The 27,885-nt window shown below is 37.9% G+C and overlaps 2 protein-coding genes across 3 annotated transcripts in view; one reads left to right on the top strand and one right to left on the bottom strand.

The window, feature by feature from the left end:
* Positions 1-84: 84 nt before the first annotated feature.
* TOMM34 (translocase of outer mitochondrial membrane 34) lies at positions 85-13,031 on the bottom strand. The gene is made up of 7 exons (XM_014059994.2): positions 12,824-13,031; positions 8,401-8,500; positions 7,419-7,571; positions 6,534-6,700; positions 5,736-5,883; positions 1,986-2,112; positions 85-1,551 (listed from the first exon to the last, which is right to left on the bottom strand). The coding sequence occupies exons 1-7, from the start codon at positions 12,942-12,944 to the stop codon at positions 1,447-1,449; spliced, it is 921 nt and encodes a 306-aa protein (XP_013915469.1). The 5' UTR covers positions 12,945-13,031; the 3' UTR covers positions 85-1,446.
* The window catches only part of STK4 (serine/threonine kinase 4), a 76,898-nt gene continuing 60,710 nt past the window's right edge, over positions 11,698-27,885 (top strand). The window contains exons 1-3 of one of the 2 annotated variants that reach the window (XM_087720398.1): positions 11,698-11,966; positions 21,516-21,596; positions 27,681-27,809. In XM_087720398.1, the coding sequence (XP_087576524.1) occupies positions 11,941-11,966; positions 21,516-21,596; positions 27,681-27,809 (236 nt within the window). In that variant the 5' untranslated portion in view covers positions 11,698-11,940. Of the gene's footprint in view, positions 11,967-16,095; positions 16,249-21,515; positions 21,597-27,680; positions 27,810-27,885 lie in introns of those variants that run through there. The other variant, XM_087720397.1, reaches the window with a different exon arrangement.

Here is a 27,885-nt window from a genome sequence, read left to right as displayed (position 1 = left end):
AAATTAGGATAAGTTTCCTTCAAAAAGAAGAGATGCCCAGTATTTATAACACTAAAAAAAGAGAGAGATTTGGATCATTCTGAATTTATATTCATAACAGCTTGTTTATTTTGAAAGTTAAAAATAACAAAGTAATTTGATACTGTAAGCAACAAGCTTTATTCCTTGCAACAAAGCCCAAGGAAAGAATTTTCCCTCTCGCTAAAATTTCTAGGAACAAATGATACTCCACAGTACATTGAAAACGGATCTTCTCAAAATGCTTGGTGCATAAGTGTCTACTCTGTAGTAAGAGGCAAAACTCTTCTCTCACTAAGACAAGAAGTAGTAATGTTCTAAGTGGGTCCCTACAGACCCACCTTGGAAAAGCTGAAGAGATAGCATAATTTGAGTAGCAATATATGTATAGGTACTGAAGAAGATATAAGGATTTTTTAAGGTGACACAGTGGTAAATCTTGGGTAGCGTTTTTACCAAATAGCAAGTGGATATTCAATTCTCCTACTCAAGTAGTTATCAGGATAGTAGGCTGAATACTAACAAAAAGTGTTTTTTCATCTGCAATCTATTTCTCTATAGTAGGAAAGGAAAATATGCAGTTATCTAGATGTTGCCAAATTACAGCTGCCCAAGAGACCCATCTAAAACAAGGCCAATGTGAGAGATACAACATACCAACATCCTCTCTACAGAGATGTTTTTTGAATTATCATTCTGAGGGTTCTTTTTTTTTTGGCTTGCAAGAATCTAGGTTGTAGATAAGCAATGGTAAGCAGGTGCAAAAGCAGCCCTGAGATTGGGCCATTCTAAACTGTTCATATTTTCCTTCCTCCACTATAACATTAACTTTAGCTTATAACAAGGTTAAAATGAAAAAAAAGTATCTCTGGAAAAAGAATAACATATTTCAACATGTATTTAACTTCAGAGAGTGAAATTAAGCTAAGTTACTAAGAATTGAAGAGGTAAACTGCTAAAAGGTATAGATAGAATGAAGAAAGGACAACATGCCATTCTATAGTAAACAACAAAAGCATTTTTAGATTTCCAAATAACACATTGAAGATCAAAATGCTCCACCAAAGCTAGTCCACAAAAATTAAGGCAAAGCAGGATCTTGAAAGTCTTACTGCCTATTTGTTATGCCAAGACTTTCATCAATCAGCCACTATAATAGTTTTGCCTCTGCAAACACACTAGGAATACATTGGACAAATAGTGTGCTAATTAAAAACAGTTCTCTAGAATTATTTAGAATTCTCTAAATAATTTGCAGATCTCAAGAGATAACACAGAATTTTTAGAACTGCAGGAGGAAGAATGGACACTTTTTATAAGGGAAGGAACCAGAGAAACATCAGCAGGCCTAGGATTTTGCAAACGCATCCCTGTAATCTTTTTTAAAAAAACAAAAACATATCAGAAAAGCACAAAGTTCTAGCTATCTTATTTTAAAAGCTTGCTTAGTTCTTGTTGTAGCTTCTTAGCAGCACTGTTCTCTGATTCAATTTTCAAGAGGCTGTTGATATCTGCTTTGCTGGATTTATAATCCTAGAGAAACAGAAAGAATTACAATTCTGAGAAAAATACCTTTAATATATATTTAAGGGATTAAAATACTTTATTTTGTTGCAGCCATACTGTTCTAAGTGTAGACAATACCTGCCCATGAACGTACTGTCCATAGAGTTTATAAACTTTGTTTATAAGCAAAGAAATAATTGTTTGGAGTTGTCTTTTTAACATACAGGCAGAAAAAAATCACAAAAACACCTAGAAAAATATGATAAGCAGCTCCAATAGTTCCAAATATGCAAGATGGGTCTTTAAATGAAATGCAGTTAAAATGATCTACATTGTAAGGAATATTATCTCCTGAAAATCTTAAGAAAACCCAATCGATATATTTTCTTACTGACTAATATAAATCTAAGTGTCCTATGTTGACTGCACATTTACCTAAAACTAAAAAAAATATTATTTACCTTAAGCTCTTTATATGCTTGTGCTCGTCTGTAAAATGCCTTGACATTCTTAGGATCTATTTTAAGAGCTTCTGAGCAATCCACAATTGCTTCTTTGTACTGCTTCAGATTCAGGTAACAAAGAGCCCTGAAATATAGAAAATAACCTATAAATATCTTCAAAAACATTTGGTTACAATCTAGGATTCAAGGTATTGATTCATCTCTTGATGACTAATGGTGCAAAATGTTCCATTTGTATTTTCAAATGTTTGGCTTTAATTATACTCCTATACAATGCACCTGTTAAAAGGCTTTACATATCTTGCAACATTATCTACAATTTCTGAAAAGCTTGTCCTCCAAATCTGTTTCCATATCCCTGAAATTATAATGGATGTAATTATTTGGCATTATTTGTCACCACCAGTACAGTATTTATTTGTATATTCACTACCATTACATATTTACTGTTGCTATGCACTTATTAACTGAGGATACTGCAGTTATATTATACCCTGACCAGTTGCTCTAGATTTATTAAAATTGCTACAATGTATCTCTTTCTGTTCATGCGTATAAGTGACAAGAATGCTATATTCCAGCAAATCCAATTTTTATAGCTAAGAGTTCTCCAGATTTTTTTTTTACAAATATACTGCAGCCCCTCCATGTAGCATTTATTCACAGCAACTCTGAACTTTCAATCTACTTTTCAGCATCATCTCTAAAATATTACTAAGATGTTTGGAAATATAATAGAAATGGAAAACTGAAATATTTGATCCTGTTTTCATTGTTGTTATCATAATCATAAACCAGCATTTTTCATAATTGTAAATTTTAAGAAGTGTGGAGTTTTGGAAGCCCTTATCCACACACATTAAAGTTGCCAAATTTGAAAGTCAATATCCAACATCAGCCACAACACGATGAAGTCTTTTTTTATTGGTGGCTATGTAATCCACCATGTTGATCCAGTGCCGGTTGATAGGCAGAAGTTCTTCAACTTCTAGGATTGAATCACTTTGCCAACTTCCATGCCCAAAGGAGGACAAGAAACTGGATTACCCTATTTCTATTCTCACACCTTAACTTTTTACCATGCTGGCTCTCAGAACAGCACTATATAATCCCTTATTATAATATACTTTTTATTTTGTTTGCTATGCTACATAATTCTATGTAATCCTTTTTTTGTGTTAACTTAGAAACAAAGCTATTTTACTAGTGTGTGTTTTACTTGGATAGATGGCATATAAACTAAATAAATATCACCAGCAATTTTCCCACATTCCTACACAGGATAAAAATGAAACTGCATTCTACCAAAAGGATTCTTACCACTGCATTACACCCTTTGCGAACTGTTATCTATTGGACTATTACTACTGTCCGCAGCTTTTCTAATTCAATATTCTTACATAATGCAAATGGGAGGCTGATCTTTTTCAGTTCAAGGGCCCAGTTTAACTTAGGGATCTAAACTGCCTTCAGAAGAGAATGGGGAAAATGTTTTTCCAATATATGAAAGACAGATAAATTATGCCATGTAGGTAGAGCAGGAAAATGCTGTTCTGAAATAAAGAACTACAGAAGGAAGAAAGGACACGTGCAGGTTGTTTTCCATGAACAAAGTAATTACTAAGATGTTCTTCCTTTAGTATAATTTTAAGCTGACAATCAAATCGTCTCCAGTCCCTGACACTACCACATTTTTGGAGTATAAGACGCACCTTTTTCTCTCAAAAAAGAGGCTGAAAAGCTGGGAGTGTCTTATACACTGTATACAGCATTTTTTGCCTCCCCAAACCCCGCCTCTTTCACCAAAATGGCCGTGCATAGCCTTTAGGCGGCTTCCAGAGTGCGCCAGGGGGCTGGGGAGGGCAGAAATGAGTGAAAAACGGGCCGCTTTTTGCTTAATGTTGCCCTCCCCCCCAGCACCCAGGAGCACTCTATAAGCCTCCTAAAGGCTATGCATGCCCTTTCTTTGACAAAAAATGGGCCATTTTTGGGAGGTCTGAGGAGATCAAAAAAAATTTTCATTTGCTTCTTCAAATCGTGATACATCTTATACTCCGATGCGTCTTATACTCTGAAAAATACGGTATATAGTGCTTTGGTTCATACTTATATCAGGCAAAGCTGTAACATCTATCAATCAGTCAACTTTACAATGGCTTCAAAACAACAAACATATCCATTATAGTGCTTCAAATTATAGTAGCAAAGTAAGAGATGGAGATTATTTAAGCATTATATTATAAAATACAATAAAGTACACTGATGAGATGCATTTCCATCTTCCTGTGGGTTTTTTTTTTTTTTTGTTCCATGTGATGGAGCTGAAAAATGTTGCTATTTGCCGTTTGATTTCGGTCCTTATTTAAAAGTAAACACTTATACGAAAAACAATCCAGAACATCTGGAAATGTTTGCATTAAGGGGACAGACTATCACAACATTGTAGACATCCACATGGAAGAGGCAGTCATCGGTTTATGATAACAATTTGGACCAGAACTGCCATAGCTAAGTGATACAATGATAAAGCACGATGACAGGTGATTGCGCTGCTTAGCAACAGCAGTTTTGGTTGCTGCTGTTAAGCAATGTTACGTGACTACAACGTCCGACTCCCTTTCATGTTGATTTTGCTTGTGGGAAGTCAGGGAATGTTGCTGGCTGCAAAATCCAGCACTGCAATCAATGGCTGAGGGCTTACTGTAATTCCCTCTTGTTCAGTGCTGCCATAATGATAAAAAAAAAATGGATGTAAGCTAAGGACTACCTGTACAGAAAACATTGGCAGTTCCAAACTCAGTTCCTGCAACTCACCGGAAGATTTTCCTTCCATGCTGAACTCTTCAGGACAGAGCTCAGAACCCAAAGATCTGAGCTCCAATCCGGCAGTCTGCTTCCACACATGGAGGGGCGCTGAACTCAGCGGGCAGCTCTTTGTTTCTATGCATAATAATGTGCGAGAACGCTAAATGACCACAACCAGGAGGGCTGAGATTGTGGTTATTCTGGAAGGCAGTCATATGGGTGTCTCACTTAATGACCTCTTCACTCAACAATCGAGATATTGGTCCCAAATGTAGTGGTAACCTGAGGACTACCTGTATATTTGTTATATAAGGAAATCATTTTCTCTGTCCTTGGGGTATAAGGTTTGGAGATGCTGTTCCAAATTCTCATGTTCCACATCATAGTGACATAACTGAATTATGTTTTGCTATTTCTAATAAATGATCTAAAGTAATGTGGAAGTTCAATGGAGTTTACTGAGGCCATAATTTTTCTTTTCAGTTCAGACTCGAATTTATTACATCACTGGATGTGTAAATCTCAAAGACCAGTACGAGTACCAATACCAGTATCACCATTTAAACAGCAATCATCCTTGTATAACTCCAAAAATTGCACCAAACTATGTAAGAGTTACATAGAGTGCTGCTCATACTGGTGCTGGCTAATACATACATACATACATGCATACATGCATACATACATACATACATACATACATACATACATACACACATATTATCCTCAATATATACATATATTGAGGATAATTCCTTTCTATGACCTATTTAAAGTTGAACAAAATGTTAATTTGTAAAATAATACTTATGAATAATTATATTGCATACAATTAATCAAATTACGGTTTAACATGTAATGTCAACTCTGCGAGTGACATCATCTGATTACTTAACAGTCAACCTATTGAAGTTACTTTTCATTTGATTACATAAGCATTACCTGTTAGTGTAAGTTGTGCATTCCATCTTGTGGAGTTTTATGCTCTCTGTATATTTTTCAATAGCTTTCTTATAGTTGTGCTTTTTCACAAATTCATTTCCTTCTAGTTTCAGCATATTTGCTCGTTCACTTAAGGCAGCGTTAGGCACTAGAATTCATATTCAAGAAAAAAAACAGTAAACTCACTCTAAAATGAAAAGATTTCACTGCATATTTATTATTATGCAATATATAATATATTATAAGAAAAAATATCAGGAATGAAAATCCAGTCCTGAATGCTTGGGACTTTGAATGACAGTACTTAAGAATTCAGGAATTAACCATGGTGCTATAAAATATGATACTTCAAATATCAACAAGCCCAATGTTTTTCCAGTTACTTGAAATTAATTAATTATCTGAAGTAGAAAATGCTTGTGCTGCATGGAATAGTAGATTTTGCACTCTTCTTTCTAAAATCAATTCATATAGAATGCCTCTCTATTTATTCTGTTAAAAAAACCATATTTCCTACTATTTAGCAGAACAGGAACACAAATAACCACATGCTTATTTATTGATGTGATATGTGCAGATAGCAATTTTTGTACATGTTTTTATCAGTTATTTTCTACCCAAAAAGATGCTCTCTTTCTCCACTCACAGCATTCCAAAATGCATTTGTGGTTACACTTGGAAACATGACACAACAAAAATGAAAGTTGACTGTTTGACAATATATTTTAGAAAAGTATATACGTATGAGCTAAAGATGCTTTAGTCACTTACCACTTAGTAGATAAGAAGGCTACTGACCTTGGTTTGTTGCAGGAACAGAATTACTTGCTTTGGCTCTTGGAGTATCTTCCTGGCTTCCAGTAGGCGGCTCCCACCTTCTCTGAGCAGAAACAGGAACAGTTGGGATGGGGGGTAACTTCTGGCGCCATTGAAGACCATCTTTTTCCAATAAAGCCTTTGTCATTCTAAATGAAGAAAACTATATATAAGCTTATTATAATGTGTGTTACCTGCCTCAATATCTTTTTTTAAATGTTATTTGGTAAACAAATGTATGTCTCTTGTCAGAAAATAAACCAAGAAAGATTTTGGTTGATAAGTTTAGAAACATTTATTGGTCACATAATGTAATAGCCATTTAATGGCAGTCACTTAAAACAAACTGATTAATAATTATGGAATAATAGTTATGGCCATTTCTAGAATGTTTAATTCAATACAGTATTCCCAAGAAAAAAGCTGGTTTACTTTATACTATGCCTATCCTCCACATCTGACGGCCTCCCTGTTGACAAGAACCTTAATACTGACAGGATTCTAGCTCATGTGTGCTAGGGGGAAAATTGGTGAAGGGAGAGTAATGTGTGCCATCTTGACTTCCTGGAGGACAGAATATAAACCAAATAATTATACAAATAAATGTTCCAAAATATTACAGAACATTTTACACATCTCTATACATAGCATGTACTTCTTACCTAAGTGAGGCTAGAGAAATCTATAATATAACCACGCAGTTTCATGCTAAATATTTTGAATGTCATATCCCATGACTCCCAGCCACTGTGGGCTAGACTAGAGTCACAGACTGTAGGAGTACAGTCCCATTCATATCAACGGCATCAGATTGGCAAATCATTCAATCACTTTTGTATACTCATTAGATACAAAGAAAGGGATTACCTATTGACTCCATCATGTGCAGCCTGTACAGTGCAATCAATCTGTAATACAGTTTTGTAGTCCACATAAGCTAAACTGTATCGCTCAAGGGCTTCATAGGCTGCTGCCCGCCTCAACAAAGGTTTAATTCCAAAAGGGACCAGATCCAGAGCGCTAATCAGCAGAGGAGAAAACAATTCATGGGAGCAGAAAAGTTAATATTCATATTTAATTTCCGGAAATATTATATACATAGAAGTACCATCAATACAAATAATATTTAAATTCACCTAATTTAATATTTGAAATTTGGCTGAATTATCCAAACAGCTTTAAGCATTTGATTGAAGAGTATAAAATATTTCTATAGAGCTTATCTCTCACAAATGTTTCCAAAGTATATGAGAAAATAAAAATATGTATGATATATAAATATTGTGCTTGCGATATAAGAAGACCTACTCTGTTACAAATCTCCCCACCTCAGAAATATCTGTTTATCATCTTTACTAATGTTGAATAATATTTATTTAATAATATTAACTTTATTTTTCTTCTTCTGAATCACCTATCAAATAATTGGAATGCCAAATCTGTTCAACTGAATCAGCTGCACAGACAGGTGAAGCATTTGTCTAGATAATCACCAGGGATGATTTTCAACTTGATGGTACCTAAATAACAAATATGACATTCCAATTTTTAAAATATTTACATTTCCCAGACCTAAGAGGTGTAGTGCTAACTCCACGTCAGCAGTTAAGATGGCTGCTGCTATCTTAAGGACGCATGGCAAGCCACTTTTTAAATCTCTCCTACTTTTCCTACTGTTTGTCACTTAATGGGAGAGAATTTTTCAATGTCTTGAACAAGCAGCATTAGTTACTTTCTTTATTTCGCAATCCCAACTAGACTATGAAAAACTTCAACTGCTAAATAGCCAAGAAGTAAAAAAAACACAGGGCTGTATGCATTCATTCTTCTTTTGAGAGCAGCTACTTACGCAGAACAATCCTTAATGCAAAGACTACAGTTTCCATCTTTCAAATAACAAGCAGCACGGTTGGAATAGAGAACACTTTTTTCTTCTGTATTCACATCCCCTATGTATAAAGACAAGTATTAAAATATAACAAACATACCCTAAGTATAGAACAGCATTTGTTTATGAAAAGGTACAGTTGACTTCTCTTTTTGAGATACCTTTTGCTGTCTACATAAAACTTCCGAGTCCACTAATTTCTACTTAGCCTTAAGTCACAACTGGGGAAAAATCAAGCGAAATGTGTGGCTTATAAGTAATAAAATTTTCTCTATCACATTATACAGGTGAAATTCAAAAAATTAGACTATCGTGCAAAAGTTCATTTATTTCAGTAATGCAACTTAAAAGGTGAAAATAATATATGATATAGACTCATTACATGCAAAGCAAGATAGTTCAAGCCCTGACTTGTCATAATTGTGATGATTATGGTTTACAGCTCATGAAAACTCCAAATCTCAGAAAATTAGAATATCATGAAAAGGTGCAATATTCTAGGCTCAAAGTGTCCTACTCTAATCAGCTAATTAAGCCCTAACACCTGCAAAGGGTTCCTGAGCCTTTAAATGGTCTCTCAGTCTGGTTCAATAGGAATCACAATCATGGGAAAGACTGCTGACCTGACAGTTGTGCAGAAAACCATCATTGACACCCTCCATAAGGATGGAAAGCCTCAAAAGGTAATTGCAAAAGAAGTTGGATGTTCCCAAAGTGCTGTATCAAAGCACATTAATAGAAAGTTATGTGGAAGGGAAAAGTGTGGAAGAAAAAGGTACACAAGCAGCAGGGATGACCGCAGCCTGGAGAGGCCATTTAAAAGTGTTGGGGACTTTCACAAGAAGTGGACTGAGGCTGGAGTCAGTGCATCAAGAACCACCACACCAATTTCGACACACTCTCTCTCCTGCTCTGCTTCCATTTCAGGGGTCTGTCCCAACCTTGTGCAGCTTCAATGGCTGCTTCTCTTGTAGCCAGAGGAAAGAGCTTCTCCTGGATCAATCAGGGGCTTTGCGATGCCCCTGAGATCCACAGGACATGCCCTTCTATATCACCGTCTCTTCGGGACAGTTTAGGTACAAAAAGGACTGTCCAGCAGCAGAGATATCAACAGCAATCCTGGAGCACCAAGATTGCATGTCGTGTTGTAACGACGTCAGCCCTGCCTCCCTCAACGCAGCCGTCTATCAGGAGATTTTGGAGCACTTCTTGCTTCCATCTGCAGATGAACTTTATGGGGATGCTGACTTCATTTTCCAGCAACACTTGGCACCTGCCCACACTGCCAAAAGCACCAAAACCTGGTTCAATGACCATGGGATTACTGTGCTTGATTGGCCAGCAAACTCGCCTGACCTGAACCCCATAGAGAATCTATGGGGCATTGCCAAGAGAAAGATGAGAGACATGAGACCGAACAATGCAGAAGAGCTGAAGGCCGCTATTGAAGCATCCTGGTCTTCCATAACACCTCAGCAGTGCCACAGGCTGATAGCTTCCATGCCACGCCGCATTGAGGCAGTAATTGCTACAAAAGGGGCCCAACCAAGTACTAAGTACATATACATGCTTATACTTTCCAGAGGTCCAATATTGTTCTATGTACAATTCTTGTTTTATTGATTGCATGTAATATTCTAAATTTCTGAGATTGTGGATTTGGGGGTTTCATGAGCTGTAAGCCATAATCATCACAATTATGACAAGTCACGGCTTGAACTATCTTGCTTTGCATGTAATGTTTATCTCATATTTTAGTTTCACCTTTTAAGTTGCATTACTGAAATAAATGAACTTTTGCACAATATTCTATTTTTTTCGAGTTTCACCTATATATTATCATTAATATATTACATTTTATCTTGTGTTAATTGTGAAATAACTCCAGTAATCAGTAATGTCTTTTAATTTGGAAATTGAATTGGTTCACCCTAGCTGACCTATGACTGACCTAAATTCATTCATTCATTCATATATTCATATATATATATATATATGTATGTGTATGTATATGTATATGATGTATATGTATATGTATATGCATATGTATATGATGTATATGTACATGTATATACATACATACATACATACACATACATAAATGTGAGTGTGTGTGTCTGTGTACGTATGTATGTATGTATATATTTGTATGTATGTATGTATGTATGTATGTATGTATGTATGTATGTATATATAATTTTTGTAAGGATCATTTAAATGTAGTTTACATGCATTTAGATATACCAGCATCTCGAATCGTATTACTAAACTCTATGGATCAATGGTTTCACTTGATATGAAATTCAACACTACTCAGTCTTATATACTGCCTTTCAAAGCACTATTGAATATTCCAATCAACATGGCTAAATAATCAATATGGTCTGTAAATGTCCTTATAATTGAATACAAATATCAAAAAATATAAATATACACATTCAAAAATGAAGTTCTCTTACGTTACCTTTGCTGTTTTATATACACTGGGTCCCTAAATAATGCTTGTACAGTATACAATTTAAAATAGAATTTATTCAAGGAAAGAGGCAGAGGTAGCAACTTTTTACCTTATTTTTAATAGGTAGCATGTAAACCTTTGTATCCATTATTCATACATGATTAAAGAAAATATCATATATCTAAGCAAATTATGGAAATACTTTAATTAATTTTATATGATATTTTCAAACAACTATGTTACAACTATTTATTATTTAAAATTCTTTCTCAGAATATACATTAATAGCATTTTATAAGACATAAAGACATGCTCCTTAAAAATGGTCTTTATGTTACAAAAGGCCTTTTAAGTCTTCTCTAATTTCTTTCATTTATCTGCTGCATATCTTAGGGCTTTCACTATGTTCTATCATTCCAGAATGTTGCTTTCTATTTAGAAGGTCACTCACTCACTATCTCTTGTGTTTAGGAAAGGCCATGGGCTACAACTGCGTAAGTGGAAGGGTGATAAGGCTGATGCTACAAGGTAATTAGATAAGTTTCTGTTCCTCACCTTAGAGTCCATAAGGAACACAGGGGACAGAAATAATCAGAAAATACTTAAAAATGAATTGCTCCTATTAAAGCTCTGAGGCTCGGGCAGTAGAAAGGAAAAGAAACAGAAAGTGCTTCACTAGAGCTATCCAACTTCTGACTCTACACATAACTTTCATTTCTGCTAGTGGCCAAAAATCTCTCATTGTGACTGAAGCAGATAGCTTTGCTGACATAATAAGTCTAAAGCTTATTATGAAAGGGGCCTCAGAGGCTCCCAGTAACTTAAGACCAGGAAATTATGAAGACCTAAAGTTCTTCTTGCATGTCCACCACAATCTGCCACATTTGGTCTATGTACTCCACGGGCTGCAATTCCAAGAATATGTAGCAAGAGAAAGAATGCTGTTCCATTTTAATCCAGAGGACCATAAAGTACCTCTTATCTACCCAAGAAGCTGGTAAAAAAAAAGAAAAGCCCAGAACAGCTCAAAGCCAGCTAATGGGATGGAGTTTTTATATTCTGCCATCAGGTACTGTTTAAAATATTCTGGCTGTCTGCATTTGTGATTGTTGGTTTTGTTTGTGCATTTACACAAACATCCTTGTTGGTTTGTTTTGTGCATTTACACTTCAGAATCCCCAAGCTTGGTTCTAGTTCTATAATCTAAAATATTAGTCACTAACATGATTTATTTAAAAAAAAACAAATGTCTGGGCAGAACTTAAGCCCAAAGAGAATGTGCATTGATATCAATTGGAATTCATCTAGGAACTTGTTTTGAAATATAGCATTACTCTCATAAGCCCAGGCCAAACTCAATTCTGAATTGTGTGTCTTTCTAAGCTACTGCTTGTCTCTTAACAGTGTGTGGCCCATACATTTTACTACCCAATCGCTGTTTCAACAGATTCAAATCTCATCTCTGCCAGGGAATCTCTCCTCCTCAGTTTCACCCACCTATGAAATGGGTGAAGTCATTACCCAGGAGATATTGAGAGAATCCGTAAAGGCCTTTCGTGATTTTGCAAATTAAATGTGGAATGTAAACGTAAATAATGTCCCCCCCATCCACACACACCCCCTCCTCCCCAACCTCCTCCACCGGCTGTGGCTTTGAAGCTCAGCCGGACGCTCCCACCCCATCTTACAACTCATTTACAACACGAAAGAAGTAAATGGAGTCAAGACTTGGGGAACAAGCCGGTATCGACCCGATGGCTGAAGGTTAAAAAAATCAAAACACCCTTTCAATGCCCATCGAAGGGATTCTAAGAGAGGCAATGAGGCGACTGCCTCAGAGTCCTAACCCGAGGTCTCTCGTCCCGGACTTCCCGCCCCGGACAACCGAGCGAGGCCTTGCAGGGGCTTCGCGCTTCTCGCCAGTACCTGCCGCTTCCAGCAATTCCAGAGCTCGGCCGTAGAGCGCAGCCGCCTGGCCGTATTGCCCATTGCGGAACTGTTCGTTGCCCGCTTGCTTAAGGTCGGCGATCCGCGACGCAGGAGCCATGAACTCGGGAGGTCTGAAAAAGCCGGCACCGGCTGGCGGCGTAGAAACCAGGAGACGCTTTACTTCCTTCGTGCTCGATTTAATTAGGGGCGGCGCAAGAGGCCTAAGCCCCGCCTCCTTCCTTTAGAAACGCCCGTGCGCTGGAGGTCCAGCGCTGCAGGCCATGCATGGTTGGTTAGGAAGTCGGTTATGGGGGGAGGGGGAGGGGGGGCAGAAATGATGCTACCTGCTTAGACTACGGGCCCTTTATTCACCGGGAGGTGGGCCCAATGGAGTATTTCGAGGTCGTTCTGTGAGAGGAAACCCCACTGCATTCATTCTGGAATAATTTCTCAGTAAATTTATAATCTCCAATAAAACTGCATAGAAATGAGTTGAATAGGAAACTGAAGTTTCAGTAAGAAAGAGAAGGTTGATGTTAAACGTTGTGTGTGTGTGTGTGTGTGTGTGTGTGTGTGAGAGAGAGAGAGAGAGAGAGACTTTCCAACTGCTAGTGGGGTTTCTATTGTATTAAAAGGGGGGGAGAGTCATACCAGTTTTTTTTTTCTAGCAAGGTTCAGTGACTTGTAGATTAGAAATGTCTGCAGTTTGGCGGTTTGAATCCCTAGCGCCACGTAATGGAGTGAGCTCCCGTTACTTGTGCCAGCTTCTACCAACCTAGCAGCTCAAAAGCTTGTAAAAATGCAAGTAGAATAATAGGAACTACCTTTGGTGGGAAGGTAACAGTGTTACGTGCGCCTTTGGTGTTTAGTCACGCTGGCCACATGACCAGAGATGTCTTCGGACAGCACTGGTTCTTCAGCTTTGAAACGGAGATCAGCACGGCCCTTGAATCGGGAACAACTAGCACATATGTGCGAGGGGAACCTTTATCTTATAATAAAGTATCCATGGGATGAAAATTTAGAACAGTGCAAATTCTGGATCAAGACAGAATGCTTTTCTATTAGGAAGTGGATTCTGCACTGAAGTTTTAAGCCATGAGGGACCTTACAAAAGGGATTCATGAATTGCACCCAAATTTGTTACATTAATGAGATTTATAATGCAACAGAAAGGAGGATGATTAAATACATGACAATAATATGAGCTCTATTTAATTGCAATTAGATTTATATATAAGAATGCCTATTTGTTTGTGCCATCCAGCCCAAATTCATTACCAAAAGATGTCTGCAGACTACACACAGCCTCCAAGTGGCCCCCATAGCCTTTTCTAAACCTCAGAATCCCCCTTTTAATCTTTTTTTAAAATTCAGAATCATAGCATTGAATGGGCCGTTGGGGGTCTTTTAGACTAGGACTCCCCATGATATACCATTCTTAAAAGCAAATGAGCACCTTAATCTTAGCAGTTAAGGTACTTATTTTATTTTTTTGAAAAATTCCAGCAAAGCTGAAATTTTCCAGTTAATACATACTCAGTTTGGTCCTTATTTTTCCTCAAACCTACAAAAAAACTCAGACTAGTTCTTAACCAATTACCTCTCCCCACTCTTGCATAATTGGCTAACAGATTGTTGTTAATAAGATTTATGCCACAGACAATTTAGTTGTCTGATGGAATTTCAAATGTCAAATACTTTTCTTGAGAGTTGCTAGAATTGCCCTCAGAAAGATCATTCTGCTTAAACCAGTGCGTGCTGTGATATATAAATAATCCCTAATTCTCTGTATTATTTTAACAATTATAACACAATTCACTTGATTCAAAGGAGCTGTCTTCCAAGTGAATGGATTATTAACAATCCCAAATAATCAGGACTGTTCTTTTGAACTAAGCATATTTACTACCATATGCTTACAGTATTCTAATCATAAATATTCACAAATAACCCTATATATAAGATTGAGTGGTAGCATAGTGGTTAGAATGCAGTACTTCAGGCTATTTCTGCTGATCACTGGCTGCCAGCATTTTGGCAGATCAAATCTCATCAGCGCAAGGTTGACTCAGCCTTCCATCCTGGTAAAAGAAGGACCCAGATTATTAGGGACAATATTCTGACTGTAAACCACTTAGAGAGGGCTGTGAAGTGGTATATGTCTAAGTGCTATTGCAACCAAGTTAGTTAAATTCTCACTGACCAAAGCTAACATATATTTGTAGGCTCAAATGTTTTTCCTGGGTAGCTTAGGATACTTAGGGCCAGTTACTGTCAATGTTCTGACAACATAATTTTCTGAGTTTGTACACTACATTGGAATATAAGCCATGAAACTTAGCTTTGTGACAAACAAGCCTAATGGATGTCAATTTCAGGGGATCGCTGGTAGCCAATGTTTGCCCTGGACTGTGATGCTTCAGTTTTCATATATTTTCAAAAATTGTTAAAATCTTAGGGGTTGATGTACTCCCCCCTCCACCTTTTTTTAAACTTCCTGCCTAAAATCTTAGAAGACGAGAGTTTCAGGATATTTCAGGACTTTTTTTAAAAAACTGTTTTACTTAGTTTTGTGATGCTATTGATACTTCCTGGCCCTAACAGGTCATAAAGATATAAATCAGCGAAAGGAATGAATTCCGCCAAGGTGATTGAAAAAAAATCTTTTAGAATAGAATAGAATTCTTTATTTGCCAAGTGTGATTGGACACACTTGGAATTTGTCTTTGGTGCATATGCTCTGTGTACATAAAAAGACAAGATACATTCGTCAAGAATCATAACTTAATGATAGTCATAGGGCACAAATAAGCAATTGGGAAATAATCAATATATTGTTTTTAATATTTTCATGCAATATGTGGATCCAACACTTCCAAAGTTAACGTGTTTGCCACATCTCACTCAAACTTCGGGAAAGCGCGTGGCCACCACGCCCTCCCTCGTGAATAAATGAGGACTAAAAAGAGGGATGCCCCCACCTCCCGTAGCCACGCCCTCCAAAGCCAGGAGAGAATTGGCGCGAACCACGTGGGTCGGGCTGTGAATTTCATCTCTTCCCCCCCCCCCGCCCGCCCACCTCCTTCTCGCGCGCCGTCGCCCGTCAGTTCCAGCTGCCGGGTGGGCGGGGTCCGTATTTGGCTTCGGATTTTTTTTTTTTGGTTTTTTTTTTTGCAGAGGCCGGCGGGCATCGTCTTGATAGGCTGCTCCCGAGGCGGAAGTGCAAGCCGCTTGTTTGGGGGAGGCGGGGCTGCTCCTCGAGTCGGAGCGAGTTAAGAAGAGCTGCGGGAAAGCAGGGCGGGATGGAGCGCCGGTGACTGCCGCCTCTCTTTTGATTCTCCGCACCACTCTCGGCTCTGCCAACCGGCCGCCGCTGCTCCTGCGGCCATGGAGACCGTGCAGTTGCGCCACCCGCGCCGGTGAGAAGCCGGACATTGGGGGGGTGGGTAGAGAAAAGGGCGTGACCGCGCAATGAGGATGGGGGAAGACTCCTCGGTGATAGAGCAAAGCCGGGGGAGGGGGCGGGAGGCTGCGCGCAGACTGCGCGTTTTCTCGCCTTTGAGCCCGGCTCTTTTGGTCTCCGCTGGTGAAGCCCTGACCCTTCTCCGATGCCTTTCGCTGGTCCGGCTTCGCCTGCACCTTGTGCTCAAGGGCAGGCGTCTTTCTCTAATTCTTTGTCTCAAACTGGGGTGCCCGGCTCGTTTCCTATTGGCTTAGTCGGGTTTGCGTTTTGCAGCTGTTTGCCCCTCTCTTGAGTCTGCGTTTAATCCAACTATTTTCTCTAGGTTTAAGTTCCACCTGAAACAATCCCTAGACTACAATTTTGGGTTACTACCTCGGTGTATTTTGATTAACTGCTTTCCTCAGTCGTGTTCTTTTTCCATTATAAAAATCGGACCAGAAATGCAGCGGTCCCGTTACTGTGATAAAACTTATATCACAATATTTATTTATTTATTATTTATTTAATCAAGCATGAATTGGATAACATATAGTATAAACATGATTATGAATACATGAAATGAATACAAATACAATGGAATATTAGGACAGGGACGGTAGGGACACTGGTGGGCTTATGCACACCCCTTAAAGACCTCTTAGGAATGGGGTGAAGTCGACAGTAGACAGTCTAAAGTTAAGGGTTTGGGGAAGATAACCACAGTGTCAGGTAGTGCATTCCAGGCATTGACCACTCTGTTATTGGAGTCGTATTTTCTGCAATCAAGTTTGCAGCAGTTTACTATAAGTTCGTATCTATTGTGTGCTAGTGTGTTGTGGTTGAAGCTGAAGTAGCCATTGACAGGTAGGACATTGTAGCAGATAATTTTATGTACTACAGGCGGCGAAGTTCTAAGTTGACTAACCTCAAAATTTCAAATCTAGTGGCATACAGAATTCTGTTGTGTATCAAAAGATACAAACTTCTCATCTCAAGCCAGGGAGGCCTATAGGGTGAAATCCTATATTGATTATTCTAGTAGTTTTCCAAAGATTGTCTCTTGCCTGGACCTAGGTTTTTCTACTTGGGCATTCCTACAGTTCAGGTTGGTTTCCAAGTGTTTGTGTTAACCCATCAACAGAAGAATAGAGAAGTGAATAGTAAAAGTTTTGGTTTTATGGATTTGCAAGGCTTTCCAAGTAATATATTGTCTTTTTAGAAATAGCTTTTCTCTAGGAGGTAAAGCATAAACTGAAATCCAAAATATTATGAGCTTACATGTGTACATTTTGATGTACTTTGGACATTTTAGATACTGTCTACAGAGGAAGTTGGTATGTTTAGTTACCAAAGCTCATTGCTTAAAAACATGCTAAGGGGAAGTGAATAAGTAAAGGAGTACTCAGTGTCTTAAAAATGCATAAAAGGAAGTTCTAAAATGTCAAAACCCTGAAATACTGGCAATATATTTCTTGTGCAGTTTTAATTGCTTAAAGAGTGCCTTAAACATTTAAAGTATTAAAAATTTCTGTTTATGTAGATTGCAAATTACATAATTTACTGAATTATTATAGATTTTTGTCCCATCTTTAAAAATACTTCTTGCACATACTCCTTGATATTAACTCAGACTAGTCATATGTAATCTAGAAGTACCTTTCGGCTTTGTACATTTTAGGTATGAAATTATAAAAAATCCCTTTGAAAGCAGGCGTAATGTTTGTATGAATATCTTTATAAAAGTAAAACAGTAAAGATTATGTAAAAAAAGAATTGTTATTTACTGCCTGCCTTGTTTAGTGACTGTTTGCAATTATAATGGTGTGAAAAAATAACTTTGCAACCAGTCCTAACATTTATAACCTTTGCAGGCCTGGAAAGCCAAAATAAGATCATAAAATTGTAATATTGCACTTAGCAATATATTTTTATTACTATTTTGTAATATACGTTCTGTGAAATCAAGTGGCCTCTACATTGGATGGACGGACAGACAAATTGGAGTTGCAACTCAGTATCTGGAGAACACAAATATAGTATAGGTAGTCCACAACTTATGACCAAAATTGAGTGCAAAATTTATGTTGCTAAGCAAGAGAGTTAAGTGAGTTTTGCCCCATTTTACGACTTTTCTTGCCACAATTAAGAGAATCACTATAGTTGTTAGCAACCCGGTTGTTAAGTGAATCTGGCTTTCCCATTGACTTTGCTTGTCAGAAGGTCGCAAAAGTGATCACATGTCCCCAGGATACTCTGCAGCCATTATAAATATCAACCAATTGTGAAGCACCCAAACTTTGGTCATGTGGCCACAGAGATGCTGCCATCTCCATGGCCACTTGGTTGTAAGTGTGCCATCATGGTTGTAAGTGTGAAGAACAATCATAAATCACTTTTTTCAGTGCCGTTGTAACTGAATGGTAACTAAACAAATGGTTGTAAGTTGAGGACTACCTATAGTTTACCGATTGCAATAGGAACACAAACCCAAGTTAAAAACAATTGAGGTCAGAAGGAATTTCTGAAACTTTAAACTGTTATCAAAGACTGCAACTGCTTTCAATTAATGCATTTGCAAGCTGAGCAAAAGAACTTGTTTTTTTTTGTGATACATTTATTCCACAATAGTGATGGGGTGAGAGGGGGGGGGAGGGAGAGAGAGACAGATATTGATTGATTTGCTTATGTGTCTTATCATCTCAGCCTTTCCATATTTATATTCACATGAATATGAACAGTTTGGAGTCTCAAATTTGTTTCCTTTTTTGCCCTTTTATTGCCAATTATTTTTTAAACCTTTTAGGTTTGGGATTTTACTTGATGTATTATTTGCTTTGTAGCATTTCTCTTATTTTGATAAATATTTCATTATTAGTCTATAGCTGTATACATTAAATTGTATTACCTACATACAATATCCTGGATCATTGTGACATTTTGTAATCATGTTTTCAGCAACTTTATTCAATTTCTATATCCGCCGAACTCAGTCAATGATCTTATAGGCACGAGTGACTTTAAAATTGGGTTAACGTTTTTCTGTTAAAATATCTAATCTCTGATATGTGAGTTGACTGGTCATATTTCAATTACTCAATGAAGTAATACCCAAAGAGTGTATGTTCTAAAATTGTAGATGATGACCATCCAGAGTCATGTTTGTGAAATGGGCAGCTGCACAGGTAACCCCCACTTACTGACTGCCTAGTTCAGTGTCTGTTCAAAGTTACAACCATGCTGTCCTTCAGTCATATGATAGTCACAGTTATGTCATCGCCATTAGTAGGCATTTCGTGCCTGAGCTGTTGTTTTCCTCCCCGCTCCCTTGTAGACCAGAGAGATTGAAGAGGAAAACATTACAAGAGAATAAACAGGTACACAGTGGAAAATACATGTCAAAAGCAATATGCTGTTTACCTCCAATCTCTCCCCTTTTGAAGGAGTGGGAATGGATCAGACTCAGGAGAAATTGCTTGTCCCCCTTCTCCTACAGAGTGGAAAGATTGGAGAGAAAGGTATAAGAGAGTAAATAGGCATGCAACAGAGAATATACAGGGTAATATTTTCATTGTATGCTCCCACCTGCTGATGCTAGTACATTGCTTTTCATGGGTATTTCCCCTTTGTGTGCCTGCTTACTCTCTTACAGTATAGTATAGCCCGTGATGGCGAACCTATGGCGCAAGTGCCACAGGTGGCAGGCATAGCCATATCTGAGGGCACATGAGGCATTGCCCTATGTAAGTTCCAGCGTGCATGCGTGCGCTGGCCAGCTGATTTTTGGCCTTCTGGAGGGCAGGGGAGGCCGTTTTCACCCTCCCCAGACTTCAGGAAAGCCCCCAGAGTCGCTGGTGAAAAAGGTCCCAACAGGCCTACCTGAAGTCCGGAGGCTTCAGTGAGGCCTGCATGGGGAAGGGAGCGTGGGTGGTTGTGCACACATGCTTCGGGGGAAGGGCATTGCATTATGGGTGTGGGCACGCACGTATGTTATCATGCGCACCCTTTTGGTATCCAAGCAGAAAAACGTTCATCACTGGTATAGCCTTTATTATAATTGTACTTCATATATACAACGAAATTGGTTATTATCTTATAATCTTTCTCTACAATGAGTCTAAATAAAACATTAATTCCCTTCTTGTTAATTATCCCAGCACTAGGGTATACATTCCAAAGGTAGGGAAGTGCTTAGGAGGCAAACGAAAGTGAAAGGTATGATTAGTGTTGTCAATTTTGATTCAGAAAGCACCAGTTATTGTTATTTCCTATTTAGCCCTGGTCCCAATTGTGGTGCTAAACAAAGACTACCTATATAAACTTACCAAATAAATAAAATTACAAAGTTTAAAAAATCCTAATATATGTAGTTACTAAATATGTTATGATAACATTTAGAAATCAATTAACTGGTTGTTTATAGTATATGAGCACGGTTAATACATTTGAATTCACACTATGATATATGAAAATAGTCAATTATGGCTTATTTAAAAATGCATAGCTGGAACAGTTTGTGAGCTAACAGTTACCCAAATTGTAAAATGGAAAGGATAATGTATTTGCGATTTTCTATTCTAAACCAGATTATATTCTGTAATCTGAAAGCTTTATCATTAAGACTTGTTTTCATGTTTCATCATTTCCTGGGCAGAATCTTAGTAATATTTCCTCTTTTAAAATCATTATCTGTTTTGCATATGCTGCTGATTCTTTTTTTATATTGTTGCATTCAGGAAATGAATACCTAGTTTTCATGAAAGTATAGAAGACATTTCATTACCAATAAGTGCATTTTGGGTGAAAAATATTTTATGAATTGTAATACACTGTAGTACAAGAGAGATTCTTTTTCTTCTTCTTGTGCCATATCCATCATCGGACATTGGCGATCATGTTGGTGATCCTATTTTTATCAACAGCTGCACAAAAAAGTGGTTCTGTGTTTTGTCCAAACCAGTCCCTTAGGTTTTGAAGCCATCATGTTCTTTCATCTGCCTGAACCTCATTTGCCTTCAATCTTTCCCTGGAGGATTAAGTAAAGTAGTTGATGCAAATGTCAGGCTGCCTTAGAACTTTGAGACTCTCTTTTCTGTCTGTCCTTTAAACACAGTGTTGCATATGTCTGGATTATACTCAGTATTAGTAGAAAATTTTGTTAATAAACTATATTGACTGCTGGAATTAAGTTGATATTGAAGGTGCGTCCATCAAAATCCGATAACATATCTAATTATTTGATTCCAGGCAGCTAAGAAAATTAGATGAAGATAGTTTGACAAAACAGCCTGAAGAAGTGTTTGATGTGTTGGAAAAACTTGGAGAAGGGTAAGTAAACCACATAAATTATCCTTATAATGCTACCATAGATAATAGCTGTACATATAGGATTGATATCATTTCCTGATACATATGTGCAGTTAAACAAAACTATTTGAAACAGAAGTCATTCTGAAGACTGTAAATAAAACAGATTACTTATTTCAGGTCAAAACATTGTTTTATTAGACCGCAATAGAGAAAGTCAGCCATAGAGTAACTTGTAGACTAGGACAGGGGTCTCCAACCTTTTGGACCTCAGGGACCACCAAATCCATAATTTTAAATCCCATGGACCACTGGGGGGGGGGGGCGGAGGGTCAGCCTCCTTTCAGGCCTACCTGTCTGCTGCTGTTAGGCGTCCGGGTGAGAGGCCCAAGAGAAAGCTCCTGGTCCAGGTACACAACCTGGAAACCTCTTCTCTCAAGAAGCTTGGTCAATCTGACTGAAGGAAAACAAAGACGGGCAGACTGATGGTGGCCTCCTGACATTAGTGGAAAAGTTGGTCCCATATTTCAGAGCTGTAGTAGTCACAGGACTGGCCTCTTGGTTATCCTGGAGCAGCTCCTCCACCTGGGTGCACTAGCCTGCAGGGGAGCTCCCCATTGCAAAAGAAGAACTGGGCTGGATCATTTTAACTAGCCCTCTAAGCTTGTAAAGCAGGGGTGTCAAACTCGATCTCAATGTGGGCCACATCAGGGTTGTGTTTGACTTCGGGGGCATGGCTGGGAGATGTGGCCAACCCAACATCACACACTGCACCTCCCTGGCAATCTTTGCACCCTCCAAGCCTTGCTGCACTCATGCCATATATTCTCATGCATACTGTTCAGTAGTGTGCCACAGTAGCAGCCACCCCGAGCCCTGCCTTCCCCTCACTCCACTTCCCATTTGGCAGTAGCTGTCTGCTGGCCTGCTTATAATCTGCCCGAGACTTGCAATTTCCTGTTGGCTTCCACACTGACATTAGTTGTTAGAATCCAGCAGGTAGTTTCAAGGAGGACTTTGCTTAACTACCCCCAATCCTTGTTTAAGAATAACAATGGGGACTACAGTGATTGCCTTTCTAAGAGATCTAGTCATATGATGTCATGCTTTACAACTGCTTAGTGACAGAAATTCTGCTACCGGTGGCCATTGTAACTCAAGACTGCTTGTATGCATGCAGAATTCTGTAAAGATTCCATCACTATTATTCTGAAGACTATTTTTCTAAACAGGCCAGGAAACCATTAAGATTTTTCCACCATGGCCGGGGGGGAAGGGGGGAAACCTAAGAGTAGTGTTAGTGAGGTCTATGAAATGGTTTTGTCATTTCTACGCAGTGTTTATTACTATCTTCATTTTTTTTTTTTTTTTTTTTTTTTTTTTTTTTTTTTAGGAAATATATTTTATTCAATTTTCACATTCCATTTGCAATCATTTATATACAGGGTATTTACTATAAGAAAAGAAAAAAAAAAGAAAAAGGGAATAAAACGAACAAGTAAAAAGGAAACACAACTCATCATTCACAACCCCACCTAACCCTTGCGTCCTCCATACACCCCATCTACCCCCTCCAACTTTCCTTTCTCCCTCTAACACTCCCCTCCTACTTCCCTTTCCCCTCAAGCCTTCCTTCTCCCCTTACTCCCCAGACACCCTCCTTACATTCCCCTTACTCCTTACATTCCCCTTACTCCTTCCTTACTCCTCCCTCTTCCTTCCCTCTACCTCCCTCCTTGGTGTATGCCTTTATTCGAGTGTTGTTTGATCTGATAAAAGTAAAGTAAACCAAGGAAAATAATAATAATAATAATAATAATAAAAAAAAAAGGAACCACCGTATATAAATACATTCTTGTTCTTATTAAAACTATATTAACACCCCCCCACCCCACCCCCCACAATCCCCATCCCTAATCCTCCCGACTTCCCAGGGTCCACACCTGGCACTACCTTCTATCTAAGATATCTTGTATACATATGGATTAAAAAATAAAAGTAATATATATTACTTTTCAGGGTTGACTCAGCCTTCCATCCTTCCGAGGTGGGTAAAATGAGGACCCAGATTGTTGGGGGCAATATGCTGACTCTCTGTAAACCGCTTAGAGAGGCCTGATAGGCCTATGAAGCGGTATATAAGTCTACTGCTATTGCTATATATATCAAAAAAAAAAAAAGAAAAGCAGAGAAAGAAAAAAAAAAAAGGAAAAAAAGAAAAGAGAAAAGAGAAAAAAGAAAAAAAGAAACCACTCTTTGTGTTGATCTCAGCCCCCCATCTTTATCTATGCTTAAATAGTATAAATCATTCTATCTATATTTTATTCTCATCTCTTACTTCTTTGCTATTTACCCCGACCTTCTGTAGACTCTCCCGTTCCCTTCCTAAACCTCATGATCCCTTCCAGTAAGATTTAAGCAGCGTAGTTTATGCCATATATTCAAATATAACTTTACAGACAAATAATCAAACTTTCCCATCTAATAAAATTTAAACAACGTAAATGATCTTTCTTTACCCCTTTTTCAAACAGTAATTCAAAATAATCTAACCCGATTTCCCCTTCTTAGTAAAGTTAAGCAGCGTAGATCAGATATTACTTTACACAGGAATCAATTTCTGTAATTCCAACCGACTTCCCCTTCTAATAGAATTTAAATAACTTAGTTCATTCCACATGTATTTTACCCTCATCCCCCACTTGTCTGATATTTACCACTATCAAATTTATACTACCATTTGTTTAAAATATAACTCAGAGCGATTTGTAGCATGAATCATTCCACATATTCCAATAATACTTTCAGCAAGATTCAGTTAACCTTCTATTTTAAGGTAGTCGCTTCTAACAAAGTTTAAACAACATAAATCATTCCACATTCTTTTTACAGTTATCTTAAGATAATCCCAAGCGGCTTCCTGTTCTAATAAGCTTTAAACAACGTAAATTTTGCCCTCATCCCTTGCTTGTCTGATATTTACCACAAATAACGTAGTTCATTCCACATGCATTTTACCCTCATCTCTTGCTTGTCTAATATTTACCACTATCAAATTTATACTAGCGTTTATTTGAAAAATAACTCAGAACTATTACAACCAACTTTCCCTTCAAATAAAAGTTAAATAGCATGGATCATATTCAAATAATGCTTTCAGCAAGAGTCAGTTAACCTTCTATTTTAAAATAGTCCCATCTAACAAAGTTTAAACAACATAAATCATTCCGCATTCTTTTAACCACTATCAGATTTATGCTAACGTTACTTTAGAATCTAGCTCAAAGTAGTTTCACCCAGCTTTCCCTTCTGATAAAAATTAGTCCACTTTTTCTACCGGAGAGAGGTCTCAAACCCCCATTCAGTCCTCAACTTTAGGAAGTCTTTTGAAGTATCTAAATTCTCGATCTGCGTTCTTCTGCTTCTCCGAGGGAGGAGGGGCTACCCCCTCCATCTTGCAGCCGCATGGCCAGCCGTTTGCTTTCTCCTTCCGCTTGTCTCTCCTCTCTTCCAAGCGCGTCAGGAAGTCCCGCCTTCAGAATCCTACAATAGAAATCTTGAGCTTCCGAAACAGAGTTAAGACGAAATCTTTGATTCTCAAATGTAACCGTGATGCCGGCAGGGGCCTCCCATCTGTATCGAATCTGTTGACTCCTAAGCTCTTTAGTTAAAAAGGCGTAGTCCCTTCTTGCTCTCAACATTTGGAGAGGTATATCTTTGAAGACAATCACGTCCTGGTCATCAACTCGGAGACTGTTATTATGGAACTTTTGCACAATCGCGTTTCTAGATTCTTTTGTAGAGAAATGTATAATTATGTCCCTCGGGAGCTGTCGCTGTTCCGCTATCAATGAGTTCTGGCGATAGATTTTCCGAATCTGCCAATCAAAGTTAAGTCCCGGGCTTCCCAGCGCATGGCTGAAGGCTTCAGCAAATGTCTGTTTCAAATTCTCTTGCTCCTTTTCACGGAATCCTCTGACTCTTATTGAAAATGCCTTCCTATCAAAATTTAGCGTCATAAGCTGTTCTTCGTTATTTCTAATTTTTTCTTGTAAAATTTGAATATTGGTAGTCAAATCAAAATTAGCCTTCTCCAGACTTTCCAATCTGTTCTCTATTTCAGCAGAGTAATCTGACAGGGCAGACACGGCTGCAAACGTATTCGCCTTCATTTGATTAACTTTAGATTTTAGATCCTCATAAAGTTGCAATACAAATTCCTTAAGTTCTTGCTTAAGGGCATTAAATATTTTAAAGAGATATTCCTGTGTTAAAACTTCTCCAGTAGAGGGCGTAGGAGACAAAGGCTGAGTTTCCAAAAAAGATTGTTTAAATTCTTTAGACACATTTGTAGCAAGACGTTTCTTTGATCTGGGTGCCATAATAGATAAACAAGTAAGCAGTGCTTCGCTCCCCTCTATTTCCAAAGAAAAAGAGTTTATTTTGTTAAGGAGCGGTCTGCAGGAAGATAAGCCCGGCTAAGTACATCCAGTAATCATCCACGGAGAGAAATCGCCATTTTAAAGTCTATTTAAACAAAGAAGTCTTTAAGACAAATGGTGCTGGTATTTAAGATAGTAATAAAAGCATAAATCTCACAGGGGTGGTACCCTCCCGTATCAACTCTAGCTTGAAAAAAACTTTGTTTTGTCCTGGGGGGGGCTAGCCTGTCTGGGGCTGCCAAAAAAAAAAAAAGGCAGCTGAGAAGAACTGGCCGGAGATAAAGGCTCCGCTTCGGCTGGATCTAATCTCTTCCACAGCCAAAAAAAGAAAAAGGCTGTGGCTTACGAATAGACCCTAACCTACGGAGCTATCCTCCCTGCCCCTTTCTTAGCCAAAAAGGGGTGCTATCTATGATCTTATTTAGATATACAGACCAGATCTCTGAGGAGCTCGGTGGAGCCCTCCTCGGCAACAGGCCACGCCCACAGGAAGTCACTATCTTCATTTTTGTAATGTGTGACCTAAAGATTATTCCATTGCTACTCCTGTAATGTCAGATATTTCATATTGCCAAAAGTGGTTGAAAGTGCACAGATATAAATCAGAAAATAAAATATTTTTCCAAAACAAGGTAAACCTTTTAACCTGAATCAAGTTGTTAGTAGCACTTATAATGAATTCTTAAAATTTTATAGTTTTTTGTTTGCTTCTCCCCCCCCCCCAATTTTCTGGTGTTTTGTTTGTTTAGCCTATTTTAGGTTCTGCAAGTTTCCTGCCTCAAGGCAGTAGGAAACTGCGGTGGTTAGAGGGGTTCCGAAGGGAGTCTGCAGGTTGTCCATTTCTAGCAATTGAGGAAGTCGTGCTGTGTGCAAAGCCTCACTTTCTCGGTCTGAGTTAAGAGAATGAGAGAACACTGTAAATATTTAGAAATGTTTCTCTTATATCCAGCAGTGCCATGCGTGATTTACATCGCACTCTTTCCAAAAGCAAGATTAATCACGCAAAATATACTCCACAGGTCATTTCTAGTAATGAAACAAGTTGATTAATCTTTGGCACATTTAAAGTTAAATAATGTCACTGGTGCATAACTTGTATCCCACTAAATAAAAACATTGATTAGTGATGAATATTTATGCTAGTCTAGTTTTTAGCTTCTAAAATCTAAAAAAATCAGCTTATGAGAAAAAGAAAGTTATGTTTCTCCTCCAAATATATTTTTTCCACATTAGGAGTATTAAAACAGCTTATTCCAGTAATGTTTCTTATATACAGTGGTACTTAAAGGTTGGTGAACCATTTTCAATATTTCTGCATATATGATCTATGATATGATCTGTTCTCTACATAAGTTTTAAAATTAAATTAAAAAACCCAATTAAATGAGTCAGAACATTGATTTTCATTAATTTATTAAGGAAAGAATCCCTTGATTTATTGAGGAAAATAATCCAAACTTACATATATGTGTGTAGCAAAAATTTTTGAATGTTTACATTTATCAGTTTATTTGAAGGGGAAAATTAGAATGAAGTTTCAATCAATGATGATAATAAGGTACGAATGTAACCATGGGGTAGCGGTGCAACTAGTGGTACATCACAATGAACAAGCTTCTTTTATTGTTCTTTCTGAGTTTCAAGTTTGGGTTTCTTGTTATAGATCCTATGGCAGCGTATTCAAAGCTATCCATAAAGAAACTGGCCAAGTTGTTGCAATTAAGCAAGTTCCTGTTGAATCTGATTTGCAGGAGATTATTAAGGAGATATCAATAATGCAACAATGTGATAGGTAAGTATCAGCACTCAGTATTTTCATTCACCTGTGGGAAGTCTCTTATTTCTCATTTTATAAATGTTATCATATG

This window comes from Thamnophis sirtalis, unplaced genomic scaffold, assembly GCF_051295495.1.
Source record: "Thamnophis sirtalis isolate CommonGarterSnake01/CBP01778 unplaced genomic scaffold, rThaSir2_p1.2 scaffold_7, whole genome shotgun sequence".
Taxonomy (NCBI): Eukaryota; Metazoa; Chordata; class Lepidosauria; order Squamata; family Natricidae; genus Thamnophis; species Thamnophis sirtalis.
The sequence above is the reverse complement of the archived record's forward strand: the minus strand, read 5'-3'. Positions and strand labels throughout refer to the sequence as shown.